This window comes from Malassezia vespertilionis, chromosome 1 (genome assembly GCF_029542925.1).
Source record: "Malassezia vespertilionis chromosome 1, complete sequence".
NCBI lineage: Eukaryota > Fungi > Basidiomycota > Malasseziomycetes > Malasseziales > Malasseziaceae > Malassezia > Malassezia vespertilionis.
The window spans coordinates 424812-448641 of record NC_079247.1 but is presented as its reverse complement, the minus strand read 5'-3'; the positions used below and the strand labels follow the sequence as shown (position 1 = coordinate 448641).

At 60.3% G+C, this 23830-nt stretch overlaps 14 protein-coding genes across 14 annotated transcripts; 6 read left to right on the top strand and 8 right to left on the bottom strand.

Moving 5' to 3' along the window:
* Positions 1-34: 34 nt before the first annotated feature.
* Positions 35-954, bottom strand: MVES1_000262 (uncharacterized protein; the record flags this gene model as incomplete). The annotated part of the gene is made up of 2 exons (XM_056205123.1): positions 35-893; positions 920-954. 2 exons carry the CDS (start codon positions 952-954, stop codon positions 35-37), a joined length of 894 nt encoding a protein of 297 aa, XP_056061098.1.
* Positions 955-1039: 85 nt separating this feature from the next.
* Positions 1040-2530, bottom strand: MVES1_000261 (uncharacterized protein; the record flags this gene model as incomplete). Its single annotated transcript, XM_056205122.1, has 1 exon — positions 1040-2530. One exon carries the CDS (start codon positions 2528-2530, stop codon positions 1040-1042), a length of 1491 nt encoding a protein of 496 aa, XP_056061097.1.
* A 1410-nt stretch (positions 2531-3940) lies between these two features.
* On the bottom strand, positions 3941-4384 carry RPS12 (40S ribosomal protein S12; the record flags this gene model as incomplete). Its single annotated transcript, XM_056205121.1, has 1 exon — positions 3941-4384. One exon carries the CDS (start codon positions 4382-4384, stop codon positions 3941-3943), a length of 444 nt encoding a protein of 147 aa, XP_056061096.1.
* A 221-nt stretch (positions 4385-4605) lies between these two features.
* RPS11A (ribosomal 40S subunit protein S11A) lies at positions 4606-5194 on the top strand (the record flags this gene model as incomplete). The annotated part of the gene is made up of 3 exons (XM_056205120.1): positions 4606-4771; positions 4844-5056; positions 5097-5194. The coding sequence occupies 3 exons, from the start codon at positions 4606-4608 to the stop codon at positions 5192-5194; spliced, it is 477 nt and encodes a 158-aa protein (XP_056061095.1).
* A 391-nt stretch (positions 5195-5585) lies between these two features.
* Positions 5586-6236, bottom strand: RPL10A (60S ribosomal protein L10A; the record flags this gene model as incomplete). The annotated part of the gene is made up of 1 exon (XM_056205119.1): positions 5586-6236. The coding sequence occupies one exon, from the start codon at positions 6234-6236 to the stop codon at positions 5586-5588; it is 651 nt and encodes a 216-aa protein (XP_056061094.1).
* Positions 6237-6328: 92 nt separating this feature from the next.
* ISY1 (NineTeen Complex (NTC) component) lies at positions 6329-7156 on the top strand (the record flags this gene model as incomplete). The annotated part of the gene is made up of 1 exon (XM_056205118.1): positions 6329-7156. One exon carries the CDS (start codon positions 6329-6331, stop codon positions 7154-7156), a length of 828 nt encoding a protein of 275 aa, XP_056061093.1.
* Positions 7157-7172: 16 nt separating this feature from the next.
* Positions 7173-8039, bottom strand: MVES1_000256 (nicotinamide-nucleotide adenylyltransferase; the record flags this gene model as incomplete). Its single annotated transcript, XM_056205117.1, has 1 exon — positions 7173-8039. One exon carries the CDS (start codon positions 8037-8039, stop codon positions 7173-7175), a length of 867 nt encoding a protein of 288 aa, XP_056061092.1.
* A 105-nt stretch (positions 8040-8144) lies between these two features.
* On the bottom strand, positions 8145-9592 carry GCD11 (eukaryotic translation initiation factor 2 subunit gamma; the record flags this gene model as incomplete). The annotated part of the gene is made up of 3 exons (XM_056205116.1): positions 8145-9424; positions 9454-9516; positions 9544-9592. 3 exons carry the CDS (start codon positions 9590-9592, stop codon positions 8145-8147), a joined length of 1392 nt encoding a protein of 463 aa, XP_056061091.1.
* Positions 9593-9677: 85 nt separating this feature from the next.
* MVES1_000254 (uncharacterized protein) lies at positions 9678-11897 on the top strand (the record flags this gene model as incomplete). The annotated part of the gene is made up of 1 exon (XM_056205115.1): positions 9678-11897. One exon carries the CDS (start codon positions 9678-9680, stop codon positions 11895-11897), a length of 2220 nt encoding a protein of 739 aa, XP_056061090.1.
* A 66-nt stretch (positions 11898-11963) lies between these two features.
* Positions 11964-13358, bottom strand: NPL6 (chromatin structure-remodeling complex subunit RSC7; the record flags this gene model as incomplete). The annotated part of the gene is made up of 1 exon (XM_056205114.1): positions 11964-13358. One exon carries the CDS (start codon positions 13356-13358, stop codon positions 11964-11966), a length of 1395 nt encoding a protein of 464 aa, XP_056061089.1.
* A 66-nt stretch (positions 13359-13424) lies between these two features.
* DOA4 (ubiquitinyl hydrolase 1) lies at positions 13425-15902 on the top strand (the record flags this gene model as incomplete). The annotated part of the gene is made up of 1 exon (XM_056205113.1): positions 13425-15902. One exon carries the CDS (start codon positions 13425-13427, stop codon positions 15900-15902), a length of 2478 nt encoding a protein of 825 aa, XP_056061088.1.
* Positions 15903-16072: 170 nt separating this feature from the next.
* On the top strand, positions 16073-17002 carry ERV1 (thiol oxidase; the record flags this gene model as incomplete). Its single annotated transcript, XM_056205112.1, has 1 exon — positions 16073-17002. The coding sequence occupies one exon, from the start codon at positions 16073-16075 to the stop codon at positions 17000-17002; it is 930 nt and encodes a 309-aa protein (XP_056061087.1).
* Positions 17003-17128: 126 nt separating this feature from the next.
* MVES1_000250 (uncharacterized protein) lies at positions 17129-22106 on the bottom strand (the record flags this gene model as incomplete). The annotated part of the gene is made up of 3 exons (XM_056205111.1): positions 17129-18462; positions 18745-19341; positions 19595-22106. 3 exons carry the CDS (start codon positions 22104-22106, stop codon positions 17129-17131), a joined length of 4443 nt encoding a protein of 1480 aa, XP_056061086.1.
* Positions 22107-22290: 184 nt separating this feature from the next.
* MVES1_000249 (uncharacterized protein) lies at positions 22291-23785 on the top strand (the record flags this gene model as incomplete). Its single annotated transcript, XM_056205110.1, has 2 exons — positions 22291-23643; positions 23687-23785. The coding sequence occupies 2 exons, from the start codon at positions 22291-22293 to the stop codon at positions 23783-23785; spliced, it is 1452 nt and encodes a 483-aa protein (XP_056061085.1).
* Positions 23786-23830: the final 45 nt, after the last annotated feature.

Here is a 23830-nt window from a genome sequence, read left to right as displayed (position 1 = left end):
CGTCCATGTAGATATATAGGATGCGGCGTCTCGGTCAGTAGGCCGAATACGTACCTAGCCCCATGGAATAGTATGCCCCGTTGCTTTCGCGGAACATGCCGGTATGCGCCTCGATCTCGTCGCGTGCGTGCGCGGCGTCCAGCGCGGTAAAGTGCGGCACATGCGCCGAGTCCGGCGGCGGCGGCAGAATAAAGGTGCGCGCATCTGCGGCTAGACGTGTATGGAAGCAGTGGTAGGGCACCGCACGGCGGTAGCTCTCGTCGAGGCGCGCGTGCAGTGTGTCTACATCCCACAAATTGCCCACAAACGCAAGGTGGTCCGTGGCCCACGTATACGCATCCGAGAGTACGTCGTTGCGCGTGAAGAGCGCGCCCGCTGCAATCGCTGTCCCTGCGGCGAGCGCCGTGCCGGCACCTATCCATGCTGCGCGCCGCGACGCATCTTCCTCGTTCCGCGCGGCAAAACGCGCGGCGATGCCGCCGGTGAGCGGCGCAAGCACGGCGCCCCATTTCAAGGCGGTGTCGTACGTCGCGCTGATTCTGTGCTTGAAGACGTGCGGGTGGACGCCAAGGTAGGGGGTATCAAATGCAAGCACGCCGCGCACCGCGTGCGGCGTACTTTGCAGCGCAAGCGCCGCGTCCAGCGCAATCATGCCGCCCATGGAATGGCCACATAGGACGACCATGCATTGCCTCCCAAAAGAGGATTCGCGCGCATCTACCTCGCTGTTAATCCACGCTACTAGCTCGGTGACTGTGCGGTCCATTGCGCCGCGCGTCGCATACGTGGGGTACACGACGGCGTCAATGTGCCATTGCGGGTGTGTTTGGTGCAGGATATGTGCGAGGCGCTCGGGAAAGGTGCCAAACGTCTTTTTCGCGTCGCCTTTGAACCTGGCGTAAGTATATGGCGGCCGTACCCATGCACAAATACAAGCAGGACTGCACCCTCCATGCCCACGGCGCCGCTCGCTGGTGGGACGTACGATTCTCCACATTGCCACTACGTGCCTACGGCGCTATGCACCTCCACACCGACGCTACGATGCATCCTCCACCCAGCGGAGCCCGGCGCGGGTCGCTGCACGTGCTGCTGCTTTTTCGCCGATATTGCGCCCCCAGCTAAGACGCAACGAGCCGCCGGCAACGGGCGAGCGCTGCAGCTTGGCAATCGCACGCGCCGCGTCTTCTTTGCGTACAAACTGCACGAATCCACAGTCCTGGCCGTGCGGGATATTCACCGAGAGGATCTGCCCAAAGGGCGCAAAAAGCGAGTAGAGTGTTCCCTCGGACGCCATGGAAAAGAGGCTGCCGACAAACACGGTGGTGTTTGCGGGGTCGAGCGCGCTCGTCATGTGTGCGGCCGTGAGCGCGTTGGAAAGCTGCTGCGCATTCTCCACCTCCTCTTGCGACTCGTCGGGGGGCATGAATGTCAGCGTGGTGGGAACACGCTCCGGTTCCTGCTCCGGCAGCGGCTCGCGTGTGCGTCCGGCGCTGCGGCTTGCATCAGCAAGCCGCCGCTTTGGCGCATGAGCGCGGCGGCTCTTGTCTTCTTGCACGCGCGTCGCTTGCCGCTGCGCAGGACGGTCGGGCTGTGTGTGCGCGATGGCGATCTGCACACGCACCGGCTTCCATGGTTTCTGACGGGGCGTCAGGATCGTGTGCTGTAGCTCGACCAGCGCACGCTCGCAATCCTGCGTGTTTTGGAAGTATACGAGCGCCTGCGAGCGCTCCGAATTCATCTCCACGCCCAGCACGGCGAGGGGCGCTGGGCGCAGCGGAGCTGTCTGGCCTACATTGGCGCATACTTGGCGGATCGGATGGGAATCGGGCCACTCGGGCGGGTTCTCAAAATGGGCGCGCAGGTCGTCTTCGCTGATGTGCGCTGCAAGGTTCGAGACGACGATCGTGGTGCGCGCGTCCGACTGGGGAGCCCACGGCGTGGTAGGTGTAGCCGGCACGAGCTTGGTGCGGTGGCTCTGCAGCTTTGGCTTTGGCGTAAAGGGGCGCGGCACGACACTGGGATGGCTTTCGCGGTGCATCATGTCCATGTTCCACACCGAGGAAGGTGCCTTGCGTGGCCAGCTGTTGTTCCGCGCCGACCCGCCCTGGTCTTGTGGCATGCAGCTCTTGAGAGGCAGTGGCTTGTGCAGGCCAAAGTTGAACGGCTGGAACGGCGTATCCGCGTGGAAGGACGAGCTGAGCGGTGCCGTGTTCTGCGTCTGAGACCATTCGAGTCTCGAACTCATCGTGCCCCCGCTATGCGGGGAGCTCGGTGTGGGGCTCGAAGTGGGGCTCGGTGCTTTTAGTGCCTGCAGGCAGCGATCCCAGCTGAGATCAAGGGCCGAGAAGGACATGCCATCCATGTCGGACGCGACAGAGGCACGTGAAGATGGCACTTCCGAAGCAAGGCCGCAGTCGTCCACGAGTCGGGTTGGGATCCAGGAATGGTACACTGGCGTCTCCGTGCGCTTGGTGCGGTACGGCGGAACAATACATCTTGGGTCGGGTGTTGGGCCCGCGTGTGCCATGGAGAGGGGGCGGGGTGGTGCTCTGGGTGTGTCGAAAGACATTTTATGCATTCTGGTGCGGGACTGCGACACTGGAATGTGAGAGAGGCTGGGTTTTATTGGTCTGGCATGTGCCATGAGCGTTGACCAGGGTATGACACGTCCGAGTATATGGTGGCATGACACAAGGTAAATGCGCTGGTCGCATCGTCGGCAGAGTGCACAGGACGGGGGGGGGGGGTGGCGGATGGACGGGGGTGCATAGGCATAAGCTTATTGGCAATGCCACGCTGTGCACGGACGCTGACAGCTCGGCAGGCGGGGGTGGTGTAGTCAAGAGGCATTCCTCTTCATTTTTTCTCTCTCTCAAAATTCGACCTTGTATAGCATGTTTGTACTACATGATACGACAATCACACAAACTCGCCAAACTTGCACGTACACACCACTACACAATGCCCACAATGCCGCCGTGCGCCGTGCGCCAGGATCCGCGCCGTATCGTTCACGTGATGCGATGCGCCGTGGCTTGCCTTGCCTGGACCGTCGATGAGCGACGCACATGCCGCGCCGCGCGCCGAAAATGACGACGTACGTACCGTACGGCAACACTGACAAGCAGTCAGTGCCATTCTTGCTCACATGTATTATATCGCGCGCCGAGTTTCGGTACGTTCGGGTACATCGCTCACGCCTAGCCGCCTAAGTGACTTCCACATGCACAGTCCCACGTACGACCATGAAGTGGGCATCTACGTATGGTATGTACGCGCTTGGATACTGACAACTAGGCCGACAATGACTCTGCGTGAAGTCGCCAATATACTCTACGCCGCAGATCCACGGATCTCACGGCCATTGTCTCCACACGATTTCCGCGTCGTGTACAAGGACCAGGCTCTCGGGCGCTATGATTCGCATGCGCCCGTACACGGTGTGACACGCACAAGCAAACAGCATATCGATGCGCTGCTGGATCCAAAAGAAGAGGAGGGCGTGCGTGCGATTCTTCGCCGCGTAGATCGAATGCAGCAAGAAGCACAGGATCGGCGGTACGTGGACCCTGCATGGCGTACATTGGAGTCCGTGGGTGTGGCGCCAGGCAACGTGCTTGAATGTGTAGTTCGCCGCGAAGGGACGCGTACGCCGCGCGATACAAGACGCGAGCTGTCGCCAGATACGGCGCAGAATCGGCGCGGATGGAATGCTCGGTCTACGCGTAGCTGGTCCTAAAACAGTACATACCCCCTTGAGACCTGGCTGCACATTGGCATGGACGCTTGGTACAGCAAAGTACCGTAGCATTTGCACATCTACCTACATTGCATAGCATGACACCATGCATGAAATTCCACGTAGGCACGCTGTTTCAAGTACGTAATGCGCGTCTATCTAGGGTTTTGAAAAACATGCACGTTGACATGGACGCATTTAGGCACGCTGGCTCTTGAAGTACTCGAGGAGCACGTTGAGGCCCTCCGAGTCCTCACCATAGTCGCGCACGACAACGCAAGAGCAGCCGACGACCTTGCGGGGGTTGCCCTCACGATCGATCTTCGCAAGGCCAGCCCAAGCACCGAGCGTCTTGGGGTCCGACACCTTGAGAAGGTTGATGTCGTACTGCTTGCAGAGCGCCTCGACGAGCTTGAGGTACTCAGCCTCGTTGACGGTCTCGCAAAGCACACAGAGGTGCGCCTGGCGGCGGTCAAGCGCCTTCGACACTTCACGCAGGCCGCGCGCAAGACCATCGTGGATAAGCGCCTTCTTCAAGACCTGCTGGAGAGCATCCTCGATGCTCATGCTGCCGCCGGCAGCAGGAGCCACCTCGGTCTCCTCGACTTGGATATCCTGGGGGGTTTCTTCAATGTCAGACATCGTAAATATGTGCTTCTTCGATAGTTCCGCAGGTGCAGAGCCAACTCTGGTCTGTTAGTAGGGAATATGCGCGCACTACGCACCAGCTTGAGGAAGAAAAGGGCGCCGCGCCGCGCCCAGGTGGTATTGGTCACGTGGAGATGGTGATCACGTGGAAATTATATAGTTTTCGTGGTGTAAGCGTTTCCTTCTTCGGCACTCGCTCGTTCTCCTATCGCGACATGTCTAACATTGAGCTTGGTGTGCAAACGGAGAAGGCCTTCCAGAAGCAGCCCCTTTTCCTTAACCGCAAGGCTACCCGCCAAGTTACCCGCGAGCGCCGGTGGTACAAGGACGTCGGTCTCGGCTTCAAGACCCCCAACGCGGCTGTGAATGGTACTTACATCGGTACGTAATAATTGCGGCACGGCTTGCGCCCGTGCTTTGCATGCTGCAGGACAGTATACTGACATGCTGTAGACAAGAAGTGCCCTTGGACTGGCCTTGTATCTATCCGTGGCCGTATTCTCAGCGGCAAGGTCGTTTCTACGAAAATGACCCGCACGGTGGTTATCCGCCGTGAGTACTTGCACTACGTGCCCAAGTACAACCGTTACGAGCGCCGCCACAAGAACCTGTCTGTGCACGTCTCCCCTGCTTTCCGTGTGGAGATTGGTGACATCCTTGTGTGTGGTACGTGTTTTTTCTTGCTGTGGCATACTAACTCGTACAGGCCAGTGCCGCCCTCTTTCCAAGACTGTGCGTTTCAACGCGCTCAAGGTTATCAAGAACAAGAGCACTGAGCGAGCCAAAGCGTTCAACCGCTTCTAAGCAATGTACACTTGTCTTGACGAGCATACACCAAAAAGGACTCTGAGGCGGCAACATTTTGCATCAAGTCGTTTGGTACAATATTTCATTAGCCGTACGCGCACGATATCGCGGCTCTGGATAGCATAGTTTCGTCTCAGAATCAATTTTTTTCCCTGCAGATATGAGCAAGGCTGGTGGTGGTAGCGGTCTATGTGAACCTTGGCATGCCCGTCGCGTACGGACGGACAAGCGAAGCGATGGTGTTTTTATTTTATGCTTTAGTTTAAGAAAATGGACTCCAATTATCTGAGCTCCCCTCACCTATATGCTACTACATAGGCTGGGTACAAGCGTGCGTTTGCCATGGTTTATTCAGGATTTTTAGAGCCACATTGAAAAGGCGATAATTTTAGTAGAGGCGCTGGACCTTGCCCATGGTGGACTTGATGTGCAGCGACATGATGTTCTGCCAGTTCTTCTTCAGCAAGGAGACGAGGAAGTTGACAGCAAGCATGATGTTCTGTACAAGCTGCTCCTCAGGCATCATGACGTGGCCAACAGCCACACCAAGACACAGGACCTTCTTCAGCTGGAACTTGATGGTCGACTTGACCTCCACAACCTTCTTCTCGAGGTCCTCGCCGTGGGAGACAGGCGAAGGGAACTTGCCAGCCTTGGAAAGACCGGGGCCCAAGAGACGAGGGATCTGCTTAATCAAAGCCTCGGAAGCAAGGAAAGCATCGTACTTCTTGGCGAGCTTCTTGACCAGCTTCTTGTTCTTGTTGAGCTTCTTCAAGTCTTCAACGGTCATGAACTCGATGTTGATCAGCTTCGCACGATCAACGTCGGCAGCGTCGGCAAGAATGCAGATCGACATACGGGGACGAGGAATGTGCGGGAGCTTGATCGTACCGCTGAAACGCTTGTCACGCTGAGTGTCGTAGTTCTTCAGACCAATCTGAAGTTCGACAGTCTCGACAAAGTTACGCTTCTTGTCGTTCGAGTAGTCGATGACCTCCTTCACGGAGCCACGCACGCCTGACACTTGGATCTTGGACATTGTTGAAGAGAAGAAAACCGCCGCGCCGTAAAAAAGGCGCAGTATATCACGTGACGTAGTACGAAGTGCGCGCGCGCGCGTCGACCGGAGCCATGGCGCTGAATGAATCGGCACAGTCGGTGCTGCACCGCTTCCACGACAAGCAGGCCGCCGATCTGGGCGTCGGACGGAGGAAAAATGAGCGTCCCAAGCTGGTGTCCGGAGTGACTAATTTGCGCGAGTGCGAAAAATGGCGTGGCGATGTGCTGCGCGACATTGACCGCAAAGTAAGTCGGATCCAGGATTTTGGCCTGAACGACTATGAGATCCGCGACTTGAACGACGAGATTAACCAGCTCTTCCGCGAAAAGAACCAATGGGAGCGCCAGATTGTATCGCTGGGCGGCGCCAATTACTTGGGCGCTGCGCAGTGGAATATGGACGAGGACGGAAATGAGATTCCTGGCATGCGCGGCTACAAGTACTTTGGGCGTGCAAAAGACCTTCCGGGTGTGCGTGAGCTATTTAACCGGACTGCGGAGCAGGAGGAAGAGATAGAGTCGTACCGCACGCAAAAGTACCGCCGTTTCCAGCACCAGAGCGGCGCCTATTTTGGGAACGAGGACGAGCAGGACGGAATCATGCTTGCGGAAGAGATTGCCTCAGAGGAGCTCGGTTGGGAGAAGGGCTGGGAACGTGTGATGGCCAAGATGGGGATCGAGGACGTACCACCGCCCGCGATCCCGCGTGCAGAGCCTGTGAAGCTGGCACTCGCGCAAGATACCCCCGACAACGACGCTCTCGATGCGGCGCTGCCTATGCTAACCGCCCTTGATGCCCAGGAGCTGATTGCACCCAAGGTTGCGCAGCGCGAGGACATTGAGTCGTTCCTTTTGCAGGCCAAGAAGGCTGCGCTCCGCTCCGAATATCTTGCTACATAGTATGTACAGTATAACATCATGGTTTGTACACGGAATTCGCTACCAAGTACCCGGCGAGCCCCCCCGGAACCATGTCTGACAGTGTGCTGTGCGTCTCGGCCCCGTACTGCAAAAAACGGCGAACGGCCGTTGAGCTGTGCCGCCCAATTTCTGTGTCCAGTGTGCGCAGCTGAATGGCGCCGTGCTCGTACCAGTACCGGCAAGGGCCGCTTTTTTCCAGCAGCGCGGCGAGCGCCCGTGCCTGATCGTCGTCGCTGTGCGCCGCTCTTTGTGTGCCGTCATGCACCGACTCCGACGAGCGCTGTGCACAAAGTATTGTAGACTGTTCTACGCGGAAAAATTGCTCGCATTTCTCGTTGAGGGCCTGCTCGGACCCGTAATACCGGGCTTGAAAAACGCGCGTGATGGTGTCGCTGCCCATGAGCCAGTAGAGGAATGGGCTATGCGCTGCACCAAAGTAGTCGCGCACAAGTGTGGACTTGCTGAAAACAAGCGGTTCGTTGACGAGTGCAATCGCAACGCACGCATCTTTTTGTGTCGTGCGCTGCACGTCCCGTTCGAGCTGTTTCGCAAAAAGTTCCATCATTTCAAGACGCTGCAAGGCAGTCGCATCTCCAGGGCGGCCGCTGCCTTTGTCTGCATTGCGCACAGAGAATATCAGCAGGTGTGTATCAAATGCAGCGTGTGGATCATCGGGAATGAGCGGCATGCTCGCAAGTGCCAGATGGGCGTGAGTCGGGGGATTGAAGGATGCGTCAAGCACGGCGATATGCTTGGGCTTCCGGCTCGCCCACGCAGGATCCGTCGCATACACGATCTGCAGACGAGACTGTGTGCTGGTAAAGTGGTCCAATGCTTCGCGCAGTGCGCAGGACCGCTGCATGGTCCAACGCGTGGCGGGATGGAGAAGGATCGGGCCCGATCTACAAGCACTTGTGGGGGAGCGCAGCGCCGCTGTGCGCAACCAGCGTTGTCTATATTGCGGTGTCTATACACGTGCCTCGACATCGAGCTGCGTACCGCGGCGTACGGAGCCCCAGCCTACAAGACGCCAGTGCTTGTCGATTCGTCGGCTCAGTGCGATCTTCTCGCCGACCTCTGTGCATGCCGGCGACGTGAGGAAGATCTTGGCGAGATCCGCCTTGACGCTCATGACACGCCCACCGGTGGAAGTCGACCCGATATTGACCATGAGCACTTCGTTCTTTGCGAGTTTCTGTACCTTTGTCTGCTTCTTGTCGTCTGACTTGACACCCAGCAAGCGGCGAAGCAAAAAGTAGTTGATCTCGAGCTCGGTGTAAATCGCGGGAAGTTTGCCGACCTCGCCGAGAACCTGGCCGACCAAGCGGTCAGCACGGCAGAGCGTAGGGTCAACCTTGGTCCCAACACCGATCAGACCGCCCGGCACAGCAAACTTAAGCTCGTTGTGCTCTGCAAGCAGCGACACAATGCGCGAGTAGATCGGACGACAGTGGATCTTGCCCTCGGCATCCTTGGTCACGATACCAGGCCGCACCTCGATCTCCTGGCCGAGACGCAGGACACCGGACAGAATCGAGCCACCGGCCACACCGCCCTTGAGCTCGTCGATCTCTGCACCCGGCTTGTTCACATCGAAGGAGCGAATGACAATCAGGCGCGGCGTCGCGCTAAAGTCGCGAATCGGGACCGGCACGTTCTTGACAATGTACTCGTTCACTGCATCGATGTTGTACTTGAGCTGTGCAGAAATCGGGACGATGGGCGCACCGTCGGCGACCGTGCCCTTGACAAAGTCGGTGATTTGCTTCCAGTGCTCGCCCGCGGCCTGCTCGCGGATCAAGTCGACCTTGTTCTGCAAAATGATAATGTGCTGCAGTTTCATAATCTCCACGGCGGCAAGATGCTCCGAGGTCTGCGGCTGCGGGCACGGCTCGTTGCCCGCGACAAGCAGCAGTGCAGCGTCCATCACCGCAGCACCGTTCAGCATGGTCGCCATCAGGATATCGTGGCCCGGGCAGTCCACAAACGAGACATGGCGCAGCAGATCCAAATGGTGACCACAGCCATGCATCGGGCACATGGGGTGCTCTTCCTTGTCCGACGGGTAGCTTTGGTAGCAAGACGGCCGTGGGTGGTTCGGGTTCGGGCACTTGTAGATTTTCGCATTGGCGTACCCAAGCTTGATCGTAATATTCCGCACAAGCTCATTTTTGAAGCGCACCGTCTGCACGCCAGAGATAGCCTTGACTACAGTCGATTTTCCGTGCGCGACATGCCCAATCGTACCTAGTGTTAGTCGTGTGGCGTGTACGCACCAATATTGATCGTCGCCTGGTTTTTGATTACCTCGGGACTCAGCGGAGAGAGTTTGCTTGCGTCTGGTGTCAATGTCAGCGGCCACGTACCAACGCGCAGCTCCTTTACCCCGTCCGTGATCGCTTCCACGTCCGCCATGCTGAAGCTTCGCGAGGGCTGCGCCGGCGAAAAAAGACAGATCACGTGATGGTGCCTTGGGGCGCGCGCATGGCGCTGCTTCGCCATGCACCGCGCCGGACGCGCGCGTCTCGGAGTGCGCGACGTGCGATGGTACGCGGCGGTTGCGCCCGCAAGGGCGTGTACCATCGCTGCAGAGTCGCGGAGCGTGCGTGCGTTGATGGACGCATGTGTAGGGCGCGGCCAGTGGCGCGTGCGCCAAAGTGTTGCGCACCGCCTGGCCGACCTGCCGCTGTTGGACGGTGCCGAGGCGGTGCGGCGCATGGAGACGGCGCTTGGTGCACGCGGCGTGCGTCAAGCGCAATTTCTCGACTGGTACAATGCGATGACGCGGCCGACCTTTGCAGAAGCGGTGCCGCTGCTGGAAAAGTATGCAGCGTTGCCGCCGTTTGTGCTGCAGCGTGCACTGACCAGGGTCAGTAGCGTTGCGGAAACTACAGATGCGGTGCGAATTGCTGCGCGGCATTGCGCGGCATACAGTGTTGATAACGCCACGCGTATGTACAGTAACTTGCTCGATACCTGTCTCCGCGAACAGCACGCATGGCACGTCGCTGCGCCGCTCACATCCCTAGTGCTCGATGCCGCCCATGCATGGCTCAACAAGAAATGGCATGCACGACCGCAAGAGGCGCAGCAGCTCATCCAGAAAATGGCGGCTATTCTGCTCGCCGGTGCCGACGACCGTGCGCGGAAGGCATTTGTGCGGGTGCTTTCCATGGCGCGCGCACACCTGCCCGAAACAGCCGTATGGATTGAGGCGCAGGTGCTGCACCCGCGGCATGTGCGCCGGCGGGGCGAGCGGCGTGCAACCAGCTCGCTGCTGAACGTCGCCGTGATGCAAGCGCTCCTACACGATGCTTCTCCGCAGCATGCACAAGCGCTCATTGCGCTCGGCGTGCGTGTCGCTGCCACGCACCGGGATCCAGCGCAAGCCAAGGCGTGGTTTGGCGCGCTAGCACACACCGCCGGAGCGCCCACCACAGCATTCCTCCGCGCGCTCGCACACTCGCACGACGGCGCAGATATCCAGCGTGCTTGGGCGCTCTTTGATACATACGCTGCCGCAGGTGCGCACCATGCAGCACCGCTCGCAGACTGGATGCTCATGCTGCGTGCTGCGGCAGGAGATGCGCGGATCTCTGCCGCGCACGCCCTTGCGCTGGTCCAGCTGCGCACCGATGATACCCCTTTCGAGCAGATGCAAGCGATGGCTGCACAATGGCACGCCCCGCCAGACGTGCAAGATCGCTTGTGCAGCTCGCTGGTTGCGCACACTGCCGTCCTGGACGGTTTCCTTGCGCGGAACAATGTGCCGATGGCGTACGCAGTGTGGGACGCCATGCTCCGCCGCAACATTGCTCCCGATACGGTGGCGCTCGTGTCGCTGTGCAAGCTGCATTTTCGCGCGGGCTCGCCGCGCGAAGCGCTCGAAGCGATCGTGCAGTGGTGCCAGCATGGACAGCAGCTTCCGACCAAAGAAACGGGAGCGCTTGTGCTTGACAAGGCGCCGCAAGCGGCGCATGGCCGACGACGGCGCGTAACACCAAGCACCTACCTTGCCAATACGATCCTCCAAGGTCTTTTGCAGCACGGCGCGTACCGCACCCTGTTCCATGTATGGCAGACGCTGGTGCCCGTCTTGCACGTCCGCCCCGACGTAGCCTCGCTCGATCTCTTGCTTGCCGCTGCGATTGCGGCGGGCGCAGACCAGGAGCAGCCGTATGCATACATGGCCCGCGCCATGTTCCGCCGTGCGCTGTTTATACAGCACCCAGCACTGCAGACGATGTCTAGCATGCTCGATAGCCCCACACAAAACTGGCTTCTGCGCGGCGAGCAGCAGCTGCGGCGCTGGGAGCGGTGGCTCGAGGACCGTTTCGCGCATTTCTTCACTCGCCAGCAAGGCATGCTGGAGACGGTTGAGCCCGTGCATGTAAGCTTTGATGCCCGCGTGATGCACCGCTATAGTATGCTCTTGCTTGCGATGCTGCAGGGGCGCGGCGCGTCGAGCGACTTGCCGCTTGCGGTTGTGCGCGACGAACTGTTCCGCATTCCCCGCTGGATGCAAGCGCTTGATTTGGCGCCGCAGCGTGAGACGCAGTGTTTGTGGTTCAGTGCACAGGACGCGATGCTCCCGCCTGGCGTCGCTATGCGCCGCGAAAAGACGCCGCTGTACACCGGCCTCGCCGCATGGCTCGGCGAAGAGGCACTGCCGAGTGCGGAGGAAATCGGCGCGTGGTACAGGGGGTGCGAAGGAGGATAGCAAGACGAGGCATAGTACTATAGCATTCGGCCCGCTCACAAGCGCGCACAACAACAGCCACTGCACCTATCGCGCTACAGGCATGACCAAGAATGTGTCCAGAGTCGCGAGTCTAGCACGCTCGCCATGCGGCACATCGAGGTGCGGCGTATCGTCTACTTTCTGCATGCGCGCATGCTCCGCCTGTGTCTCCTTGGCGAGCTGCGGCATGTGCGTGTGGGGCTCATAGACACCAAGCACAGGCTGGCGCGCTCGCCGCTGCTGCTGGTGCCGCTGTTTCGCGGCGCGCTGCTTTGCAACGCGCGCTTCGTGCGTTTCTGTCGGCCGCTCCCATGGCGGGCGTACATCGAGCAGCAAGTGCTCCTCGTCGTCCTCCTGCATCGCCACGCCCTCTTCGTCGGGCGGCACATGTGCCTGGGCCATGCTGCGCGTGCCGAACCAGGGAAACGCGACGAGGCGCTCGCGCCGCGCCTCGTTGAGCTCTGCATTGAACGATTGGGCGCTGCGTGCATACGCGGCCATCCAGTTCTCTTCGGTGATATCCGCACGCTGCAGCGCAAGTCTCCGCTGCGCCCATTGTCCGGCGCGCTCAAACGGAGCGTGGCCCGCATCGCCAAACGTCGTCACCACGGCGTCGCCTTGCGGATCGATCGTGGTATACGTTGCCGCGTCGGGCTTCCGCCGCCCGCGCTCGCGCTCGCGATCGCTCTCACGCCGCCGCTCGGCGCGCAGTATATCTTCTATAGACGGCATGCTGACAAGCGCGCCTTCGCGGTGCCCTTCACTCCGCGCTTGGCTCTCGTAGTAGTCGTCCATGACAAGTCGGCCCCGGGACACGATCCGCGCGCCCACAAGCTGGAACACGCTGCGTGCAGTGACCACAGTCACGTTGCGCACACGCAGCTGCGTGCCTGCAAGCCTATCGGTGGCGAGGCGCTCGCGCTCCTCGTTGGAGAGCGAGATTTTGTGCAAGAGAGGGTGCTTGCGAAAAAAGTAGGCGCTGTCCCGGAACCCGAGCGCGCGTGCAACATCGATCGCAAGCATGTACAGTCGCTCTTGGTCACTGCTCCACGGCATTGTGAATGTCGGGACGCGGTAGGTGCGCCCGCCTTGCAAGCGGCCCTGCGCATCGACTTTCTTGTCGCCCTCGGGGTCTGGCTGCAGCGCGAGTTGGTCGTCTTTTATCTCATACTCGCGGCCATCAACCTCGACAGTGTCGCTGTCTGGCGCAGGCGTGCTGTCTGCGCCTGCCTCGCTCCCCGACGAGGGCGACGCCGCGCGCGTTGGTCGTCGGCGCCGCGGCACAGGCACCGACTCCTGCTCGCTGTACTCGTCGCTGCTATCGTCTTGCTGGATTTCTTCCTCGCTCTCTACACGCACGCTGGCCGTGCGCCGTGGCCGTGTGCGCCGCACAGGCTCCTCTGACGGCTCGCGCCGCGTACGCCGCCGGGATCGATGCATGGTCTCACAAGGCGAGGCGCGACGCGAGCGTCCACGTGATCTCGGCCCCCACCATCCTGGTTTGGCATGCTGGCAGCGGCGGAGCAGGGGCATGATGCGCGCACGTTGTCGCCGAGCCACCCTGCGAATCTGCGGAAACAGGTGCGTCTGCACCTGGACCCGAGTTTTTCGGTAAAAAGTTATATCGGAGCCGCTGCGACACTGCTGGAAAAGGCGCAGATGGCAGATGCACAGGGCAACTTGGAGGCGGCGTTTGTGCACTACTTGACGACTGCGAGCGTGGCATCTTTTGTGCCGAAGCACGCTGAGTGGCCGGAACTGAAAAAATCGCGTGATGCTACATTTCTTGCGTATCAGGAGCTGATGAATAGGACGCCCGAGATCGTGCAGCGCTCGCAGGCGATCGAGGCGGAACTTGCCGCGCGGGAGGAGCACGACGAGGTCGACGAGCTGAGTGCTCGGCTCACTGCGCTTGGGGAAGGGAGCGACGCAAAAGGAACCGAGGTTGGAGACGAGGTACGCTCCTCGCGGTCCGGAAGCGAGACACCAAAAGACGCTTCTCGCCGCGATGCAGTGCAGGATGTTGCGGTGCCGGCCGTGCCGTCGCCACGCAAGCGACCGCCGCCACGGCCACCGGGCGAAGCGGACGCGCCTACCCCGTCTATGCCGGTCCCGGACGGCCCCGTGCTCCCTGTAGACGCACTGTGGGCTTACATGTACCCTGGCTTTGACCGTACTACTGACAAGGCGGGCGGCGAGGTGCTCGTAAAACGGCCTGGCCTCCATGCGCTGCTTGTGGACGTCCGTCCGCGGCACGTGTACGATGCGGGCCATTTGCGTGGCGCCGACTCCGTCTGCATCGACCCTGCGCTTTTGAGAAACGCGCCCGTCTCTCCCTTCGAACTGGAAGAGGCGCTGGACCGCAGCGCTCCTAGTGAAGCGGCGCGGTTCAAGCAGCGCGCTGCGTACGACTTGCTCGTCCTCTACGACGAGCGCACGCGCGCGTTTGGCAACGCCGGCGCATTCACGCCGGAGCAAACGGTGCTCGATACCCTCGTGCGCGCACTTCGTCCCGATCTCTTGCATGCACCAGTGCTGCTGCGCGGTGGCTACGATTCCTGGTCGCGCGCCGTTGGCGATGCGGGGATTGTCGCGACCCCCGGCGCGACGCCCCCCGACTTGCTCGAGACGGTGCGCCAATCGCGGCACAATACGTACCATGTCAATGTGCCTTCCAAGCCGCAGCGCACCTATCAGCCGCCACGCCCCACGAGCCGCGAAATTCCCGCGTCGCTCTTGTCTGGCGGTGGCGCGCCGGAGCATGCCCATACAGGGATCGCGCAAGTGCCGCAGGCTACGCCAGCGCCGTCCTCCTCTGTATACCGAATTCCAGCTTCGCTCAGCGCTGCAGGACAGCGGCCTGCAGCGCCGCGCCGCTTTCTGGACGCCCGCCACGAGGTCCGCATTGGCCTCTCTGGCCTGCGCAACTTTGGGAATACCTGCTACATGAACGCTACGCTGCAGTGCCTGAGCGCCACTGTCGTCCTCTCGCGCTACATGATTGAAGGGCGGTACAAGAAAGCGATTAATTTGCACAATCCGCTTGGCACGCGCGGCGTGCTTGCCAGTGCGTTTGCCCACCTGCTGCAGACCATGTGGTCGCAGCAGCACGCGTCAGTATCGCCACACGTGTTCCGCCAAGCGATCGGCCGCTTTGCACCGGCGTTTAGCGGGGGAGAGCAGCAGGACAGCCAAGAGTTTCTCACGTTTCTCCTGGATGGAATCCACGAGGATTTGAACCTTGTGCAGCAGCGCCCGACGACCGAGCTGGGCGACGCGCAGCAGGAAGAGCTGAACCGACTTCCTCCGCAGCTCGCGAGTATCGCAGAGTGGGGCATGTACCGCCGCAGGAACGACAGCGTGGTGGTCGATGCATTTCAGGGCCAGCTGCGGAATCAGCTGCAGTGTCTGACGTGTGGATACACGAGCAGGACGTACAATGCATTCCTTTCTCTTTCTCTACCCGTCCCGCACGGACGCGGCATGACGCAGGCGGCACTGCAGCAGTGCCTCGACATGTTTGTGCGCGAGGAAATCCTCGACAAAAGCAACGCGTGGCGATGCCCAAAGTGCAAAAAACCGCGCAGGGCAACCAAGCGGCTCAGCCTCGCGCGCCTGCCACCGATCCTGGTCGTGCACCTCAAACGGTTCATGATCAAGGGGCCTGTCACGAACAAAATTAGTACCCCCGTCATGTTCCCGACGACCGGACTTGATCTGTCCAACTATATGCCGCCGCCTTTGCCGCCAGGTACTGCGGTCCAGGGAATCCCAAGTAGTGAGTCGCAGCGGCCGCCGTACTTGTACGACCTTTACGCTGTGACGCACCATTTTGGGTGTCTTACGTCGGGACACTACACCGCGACGATCCGGACGCAGGACGACTGGTTCTACTGCGATGATTCGCGCATTGCACGCAGCGATCTCGCCCAGTTGCAGGGTGAGTCGCCGTACGTGCTGTTCTTTCGACGCCGTCCTATATAGCGCCGCTCTGGCGACGCACCATGTAGGTGACTATAAAAAGATGCGTTCTGCAAAACCAGCCCCCCCACCACGAACCACGTTCGTCTGTCGCCCTGCGCGGAAGATTTCAACACCTCCACAACCGGTGCTTTCTGCTCGTCGTTCGTTTCGCCACCTCCACATTGCGCGCCATGTCTGTACGGCAAGCGTACCGCTCGTTCAAAGCGCGTGCGTACCGCTCGCCGACCCTGTACTTTGGAGCACCGTTTATTCTCACGATTGCTTTGAGCACGATGGGCCTTGCGCAGTTCACGCAAACCCGGTACGAGTACCATGACAAACACGTCAAGGCGTTGAACAAGGAAGAAGTACTCAAGCTGAATCGCGATAAGCGGCAGCTCGATATCCGTGAAGAATACTTCCGCATGGCGGGCAAGGATGATGGTGCCGATGACTGGGAGCCGAAACGCGTGGCGCGGCCTGCAGGAATGCCGGAATGGGGCGGCGTACCTTTGCCGGCGCCGCAAGGAAAAGAAGCCGTCGAGGCTGACACTGCAAAACACTCCAGCTCTTCATGGTTTGCTCGGCGGCGTGAAGTGCATGCCGAAGAGCGTCCGCATGATGCACCGGATACGACGCCCATGCCGACGAACGCACGCAAACCACCAGTTGAGCTGGGTCCTGACGGAAAGCCGTGCAGGGCCTGCAATTCGCGCGTTGCTTTTGGTATGGCGCTCCGACAAGCACAAAAGCCACGCGATGCATGCCCTGCAGATATTGAAGAGCTTGGGCGGAGTACATGGACATTTTTGCACTCTGCCGCGGCGTACTACCCCGACGAGCCCAGCAGCGTGCAGCGTGCGTCGATGCTAGCGCTTTTGGATGCGCTACCGCATGTATACCCGTGCTCAACATGTGCTTCGGAGCTGGAGCTGGAGTATGCAAGACAGCCTTCGCAGGCGCGTGCAGATGCGGTCCAGAATGGCGCTACGCTGCGGTATTATCTCTGCACGCTACACAATGAGGTGAATGTACGGCTCGGCAAGTCGGTGTGGGATTGCAATGATGTACAGCGCTTGCAGCACCGGTGGTACGAGGCGCCGGAGGGAAGTGCATGCTGAAACGCATAGACTGGAGGCAGTAGAGGTACATTTAGGCATTTGGACTTGTGTCATCCTTGCTCTAGTGTGTGTACAGTACATACTGCATGTTAATGCTACAATGCCCAGTGCCCAGCCACGTGCGGCTCAGAGCCCCAGCGCGGTACGCATTTCCTGCGCCAAGTCGCCGTCGCTGTGCGCGGCGGCGGCCGCAGCCTCGGCATCAAACGCATCATCTGTGCCACCCTTCGGGAGCTCGGCGAGGCACCGCGTACATGTGCACGGCCCGAAACAATAGTCTCGCCATAGCGCCAGTCTCCGTGTCTGCACGTCAAGATTCGGATCCACGTAACTAATCACCAGTTCTTCGCCCGCCGGAATATCGCGCTTGGCGATCGCAGTAACGCGCGTCGCGTAGCGTACTCCCCCGCGGCTCGGCATGTGCCGAATCCCCACGTTGGGGTCGCAGTCGTGGTTCAATTGGCTGTGGACAAGGTACAGCCCACCGTGGCTCTCCATATTAAGATTCGCGCGACCGAGCATGCGCAAAAATGTGTCCCAGGACAATAGCTCTGCCAGCTCAGGCAGCTTGGATGCTGCGACGGGAAAGCGCTTCGGCAGCTCCTCCTGTCGGGGATCCAAGGCGCGCTGCAAGCGTGTGTGCGCCTCGCGGAGCGCCAAGGTAAAGGAGCCACTCTCTGTCGCCCAGCCGGGATTCCGCGCGCGGCGCTCGAGCTCCGATACGGTTGCATATGCCTCCAAGTGCTTGTGCGTCTCTGCAAACGTTGCAGGTGCTTCTTTCGACAACACGCCTTGCACTGTTGCGCCTGTCGTGCGACTAATCGACGGCGGGGGTGCGTTGGTGCCTGTAAGCAGCAGGCGTGCCAGCATGCGCGCGACTGCATGCACCGAGTGCCACTGGTACTGCTGAAGGATCTCATAGACTGTGGTCATGTTGGGGTTCGCGCCGCTGCACAGTAGTGCATGATGCGCCGACTGTGCACGCTGCTGGCAGACCCGATTGCAGAACGCCGCGCGGCACTTTCCTGTTCCGCAGCGAACAGAGAGCGTGCTGTTTGCGATCGGCAGGAAACATTGCGTACATAGAGTGCCGTGCAGCATATCCTTTAGTGCGCTTGGCGGCGGCGCCGCGCAGTATGCGTCTTCGACAAAGATCGTGTCGCCCTTGGCAATCGCGTGCTTCGCTACGAGGCCGCGGCCTTTTACGGGGTCAAAGTAGCGCGTCTCGACTGAGTCAGGAAGCGGCACAGCTTCATCGATGTGCGAGACGGGCACCCATGGTTTTCGCTGCGACGTATCCTTGCGCAAACCCGCCGACGTTACAACTTTTTTTAGCCTTTTTTCGCTCAGGACCCAGTTGTGCTCTTGGGCAAGTGCGGCGTGCAGTTTTGCAATGCCAGGCACTTGTGCGCTGGTGAGCGCTGGTTTTGCAGCTGCAATGATTTCGTCATCGCTCGGGACTGTGGACATCACACGACAGGATGCGAAGACCCGCGACAAAATGAAATGAATCGGGCATGAATAAAAATGGGCTTTTCGGCTACGCATAGTTGTGCTGCAAGGGGAGTGAGCAGCGATAGACACCCTCGGTACGCTCGATCTAGTCACTAGCTTGCAAGTTAGCCTCATTCTGACCTACGGTGATCGAGTATCGCTAGATAGCAGCAGCGCAGCAGGCTCTGCCGCGAAGTTTCATGAGCCGTGCGGAAATACAGCATGACTCGCATTGAATGGGTACCCACCATTTGGACGCGATCCTCCAGCGCCGTACGCATTTCCCGCCCCGTCTTCGCTCGCACCACCAAACTCAGATTGCTCAAAGGGGTGGCGCGCTTGCTCCCAGCTATTTGCAGCATTCCATGGTCTTGTGCCCGGGGCTTGGCTGAAGGGAGGGTTCATTCCGTACGCAGTGCGGCTCGGCGCTTGCCAAGGCGAGCTGTACGTATAGGAAGGAGAACTGACAGGGGGAACGTAGGCACTTCCGATCGGCGCGGCGTTTGGAACGGCGCGGCGTGCATGCCGCGGCTCGATCAGCTCGTCGTCGCCCAGTGCAGCGCTTCCAAGGATCCCTTCCGGACGTGGGATGCCGAGATCATCGGCCATTGACCTGCGTGGCCGTTCAATAGGCCCGGGCGCGGCTCGTGGCGCTCGCGACGCAAGACCAAAGTCGTGCTTGTTGGGCATGCGCACGGCATTGGTCGGCTCGAGGTGCATACGGTTCAAGGCATGCGTCGTGGCATTGACAGGCTCTGGGTAGAAGGGCATTTGTCCGCTGCCCTGCATCATGCCAAACGGCGCAATGGGAGCTTGCCATGGCTCGTCGGACCACAGATCGTGGCCTGAGACGGTGGGACCATTGGGCCCATTGAGAGTGGTAGAGGCAGTTTTGCCGGTAGAAACGCGTGCCATATCTGCAGCCGAGGCGCGGAGTGCTTCCAGGCGCGATTGTTCGAGACGTGATTGCTCGAGGCGTGATTGTTCGAGGCGTGATTGTTCGAGACGTGATTGTTCGAGACGTGATTGCTCGAGGCGTGATTGCTCGAGACGTGATTTTCTCGAGGCGTGATTGTTCGAGGCGTGATTGTTCGAGACGTGATTGCTCGAGGCGCTCCTTTTCGAGGCGTGATTGTTCGAGGCGTGATTGTTCGAGACGTGATTGCTCGAGGCGCTCTTGTTCGAGGCGCTCCTGTTCGAGGCGCTCCTTTTCGTGACGCTCTTTTTCGAAACGTGCCTGTACCAGTCGCTCCCTCTCACGCTCCTCACGCTCCTCTTTTGCCACCTCTTTCTTCCGCCGTTCATGCACCTTTCTCTCACGTTCATCGGCCAGTTGACGCTCTCGTTGCAGCCGCTCGCGCTCCTCTTGTGCCCTGCGAGCCTTTTCCTCTTCCTTGGCTCGGCGTTCCGCCTCGAGTTTTTGGCGCCGCTCCTCGCGCTCCTTCTCCTGCTCGGCATGCAGCGCAGCCTCTTCAGCGGCCTTTTCCTGCTCCTTCCGCAAGCGCTCCTCCTCTTTCTGCAGCCGCAGCTGTTTCCTTTTATCCTTCTTGCGTTGGTTCTCTTTCGCGCGCTTCGCCTCGCGTGCTTTTTCGTTCGATTCTTCCTCTTCGAGCTCACGCAAAAGCTGGAGCTGACGTTCCTTGGCGACCATTTCGCGGTACTCTTGCAAGACGCGGTGTTCGAGGATACGCGCAGCAAAAATCTGGAACATTCGCCATCCCTGCTCCTGCTGCTCGCCCGGGGTAAGCTCTTCGTCGTCGCTCGGATCGAACTCGTCTCGCTCCACATCGAGCGCCTCGTCAAGCGCGATGGAATGTACGTGCTTCTCCGCAAGCTGCTCCATCATCAAAATCAGCTTCTGCGCCTCATTCCCAGAGAGGTCGTCGGCAACCGTCAGAATTCCTTTGACAGTGAGCATAGAGTTAATACAGTAGCAGTCGCTGCCATGGCACTGGCCAGATTCGTGCGCTCCGTGCCGCCGCCGCATGGTATCGCTGTACAGATCCATGTCCATATCCAGCTCATCGTCCAATGCCGGGTCGTCTTCGTACTCGTCGTCGTACATGTTTTCCGCATGCTGCTGCGCCACAATTTCACGCAGCTCTGGATTCTGGATGGCAAAGCCCATGCGCGACATGGGCGCCATATCCAGCGGCGAATTTCCGTGTGTCTCGCGCGAAACAAGCAAATTGGCGCCAAGCACACCGCCATTCCGATCGAGCGCTACACTCCCTGGAAATGGCCCTGGTCCGCTTGGCGCCTGGTCCTCGCCGTTGCTCGCGATATGCTTTTTATATTGCTGTGCGTGCGACTCCAGCGCATCGTAGTATAAAGTGTATAACTCGTCCAGCTTGTTGTCAATTGCAATGCGTTTCCGCATGCATACTTTGCACGCACACGCATGCCGCATCACATCCTTGAGCTTCCGCAAGACGGCTTGCTGCTCAGACTCGACCAGTCGTTTCCGCTCGCGGTGCGAGAGGTTCTGCCAGAAATCGCGGATGCGATCGCGCTCCTCGGCATTGCTGATCGTCAGCCCGCTTCCGCTCGCCGGCGGCGCTGCGCTCGGCATGTGCGGCGGAAAAAATGCGCGCTGCGCGGCTTGTGCAATCCGCGGCGCGTGCCGTGGCGGCAGTGGCGCATGCCGTGGCGGCGCTGCGGGCCTTGCTGGGCGCACTGCCATGGGAAGTTTGCCTGCGGCGCGCGCACTTGGCGGTGCGCTCGTGCCTGACGGTCTTGAGCGTATTGGCATGGGCGGCGGGATCAGCGGGGGCCGGACGGGTGGTGCAGGCGCCAACGGTCCGGGCGAAAAAGACTTGGTGCTTGCAAGCGTATCTGCGCCCGGCGTGCCTTTCTTCTTCTTCCTGTTCTTCTTCTTCTTCGGCGCGAGCTCCTTCATGCCGGCGAGGGCGTCGTCGAGGGCGTCGTCGCTTGCATAGTCATGGTCAAAGTCGGGATCGTCCTCATCAAGCTCGTCCACAAGCACCACAGAACCAAACCCATTTTCTCCAGGCACGGCTGTGGCCTGCATGCCTGGGCTGGGGCGGAGTCCGCCGCGCGGCGCTTCGCTCTCCACTGGCAGGTCTGCAAATACGGGCGCGTCGGCAAAGATGGCGGGGTCGAGCGGAAGTGTGTTGGTGCCGTGGCCCGACATGCCCCTCTGCGAGGCCTGTGAGGCCTGCGCAAGCTGCTGCGCGACAGCAATCATTGCCTGCGCTGGCGCATGCCGAGGTATCGTGCCATTTTCGCCCTGCTCGAGCTGGCCGAGAGGGAGCGCGTTCCGTATAAACGTGCGCAGATGCGCGGGAAGCGAGGCCCAGTACGACTCATCGTCGGATAAGCCTTGCGGATCCTTGCGCACGCGCTGGGAAAGCTCGCTTGCGGCAATGATCAGGTCCCGTTGGACTTGCTTCGACGCTACCAGCGTCGACGGCGCGTCGTCCAGAGCCCCATCATCTGCGCGCTTGGTCTTCTTCTTCTTCTTTTTCGCACTTGCCGTGGTCGTGGGGGTATGTGGCAGCACTGGGGACGCCGGCGCTGTTGGGACCGGCGCCCAAGGCGTCTGTGTCGCACTCACGGGCGTGTCATCCGCGCGCGGCGCTTTGGACATCGTTCGCACGCTGTACACGGCGGCTACTATCCTTCAGCAAAATAACAAGGCTCTCTGTGAAAGCAAGGCTATGCAGCGTCGTGTCGCACACAACGAAGAAACAATTCGGCGCCAGGTGCGTAGCCCTCGACGCAAGCGGAGGGTGTCAGATCGGCCGAACGCTTCGCCACCTCCACATCACTGTATGCTTCCACTGGCCAGCGCGTCGGGCGACGCAGCTGCGGACGCTGTACGCACCGAGGCTGGGGCGCAGTGCCTGCGCGATACATTGCACCATGCGGCAGCGCGTGCGCTTGAGAGCGACGCACTGTCAGGTGCGGTATGTGCCGCGCCCGTGCTCGAAACACTGCAGCAGCTGCACCGTAGCGACCCGGCGCTGTTTTCTGCCGTGTGCGGCGGGGTGCGCGGCGGGGTGGATGCAGCGATCCTTGTGGGTGTGTATGATGTAGAGGATGCGTGGCTGTGTGCGTTCGCGTCACACGGAGCAACCATGCTGGACTGCGCCGTCCAGGCTGTACAGCACGCAACGGCGCAGTTCTTGGACGTGCCGTGGACCGCGGCGGTGAGTAGGGTGCGCCGTAGTGCGTGCATGGCGCGGTGCATCACGGCTGCTGTCCGTCGTGCGCCACTGGCAAATCATGCAGCGTTGGCTACGGCGGCTGCGGCACTTGGCGCTGCGCTCGCATCCATGTACCACGGTGTGCTCGACGTGGAAAAAATTCCGCAAGGCGAGGAATCTTTGACCGCATGGCCATGGCCGGTACCATGGCTCGCGGCCAAAGTAGATACGCTCGCTGCGGCCGACGAATGCCTGTGCCTGGCTCAGGCGCTCGATGCAGTAGAGTCAGTCATGGCTGCGCTCCGCAGCGGCGCTCGGGCTGTGCACGATGCAGTGTCCCTTGTGGATGCACCGCTGCTCGAGGATCTCGCGTGTGCACGTCCAGTCTCGCAAGCGATCCTGCCGCAGCGCACCATGTTTCCTAGTGTGGCATGGCGCGCTGCTGCTTCCTTGGCGCCGGCAAATGCAGTGGATCCTGAGCTGGTGCAAAACATCATGGCGATTTTGCCACAACTGTCGCACGCGGATGTCGAGCGGCGCCTACGCAAGCCACGATACCAGAGCATGGCGCGCGAGCAGATTGTCGAGTTGTTCCTCGACGATCCGCAAGGGGTTGGCGACGTAGAAGAGGAAAGCAATCCGCTCGCTGCACCGCCGCCGCCGCCTGAAATTGGCGCGCTAGATCCCGCGCTCAAGACGGCGATTCTCGCACAGGTAGAGGCGGAGCCAATAAGCTTGCCGACGGCCGACGGCGCACCGCGCAGCGAAGCGGCCGAGCGTATTTTGCTTGCAGCGTACAATAAGCATGGTGAGCGCCTTTTTGCGCGCGACAAAAAGGCGCGCGGCGGCCTGGAGCGTGCGCAGCTGCGGTCGATGCTCGCGTCCTTAAACGAGCGCCACGACGACGATGTGATTGAGGGCTGGGGTGTGATGCTAAAGCGTAATCCGCAGAGGGCTGCGATGCTTGCCAGTGCTGCTGTGTTTGTTGCGCCGAACGCAAACCATGCATTCGACGCGCCAGAAAAAGGACGGGGGGGACGAGGTAGAGGCCGAGGCCACGGCCGGGGCCGGGGCCAAAGCCGGGGCCAAGGTCGAGGCCGAGGCCGAGGACAGTAGATGATTTTGTGCTGGACAGAGATATCCATCCGTGTATTTGACAAGCTCA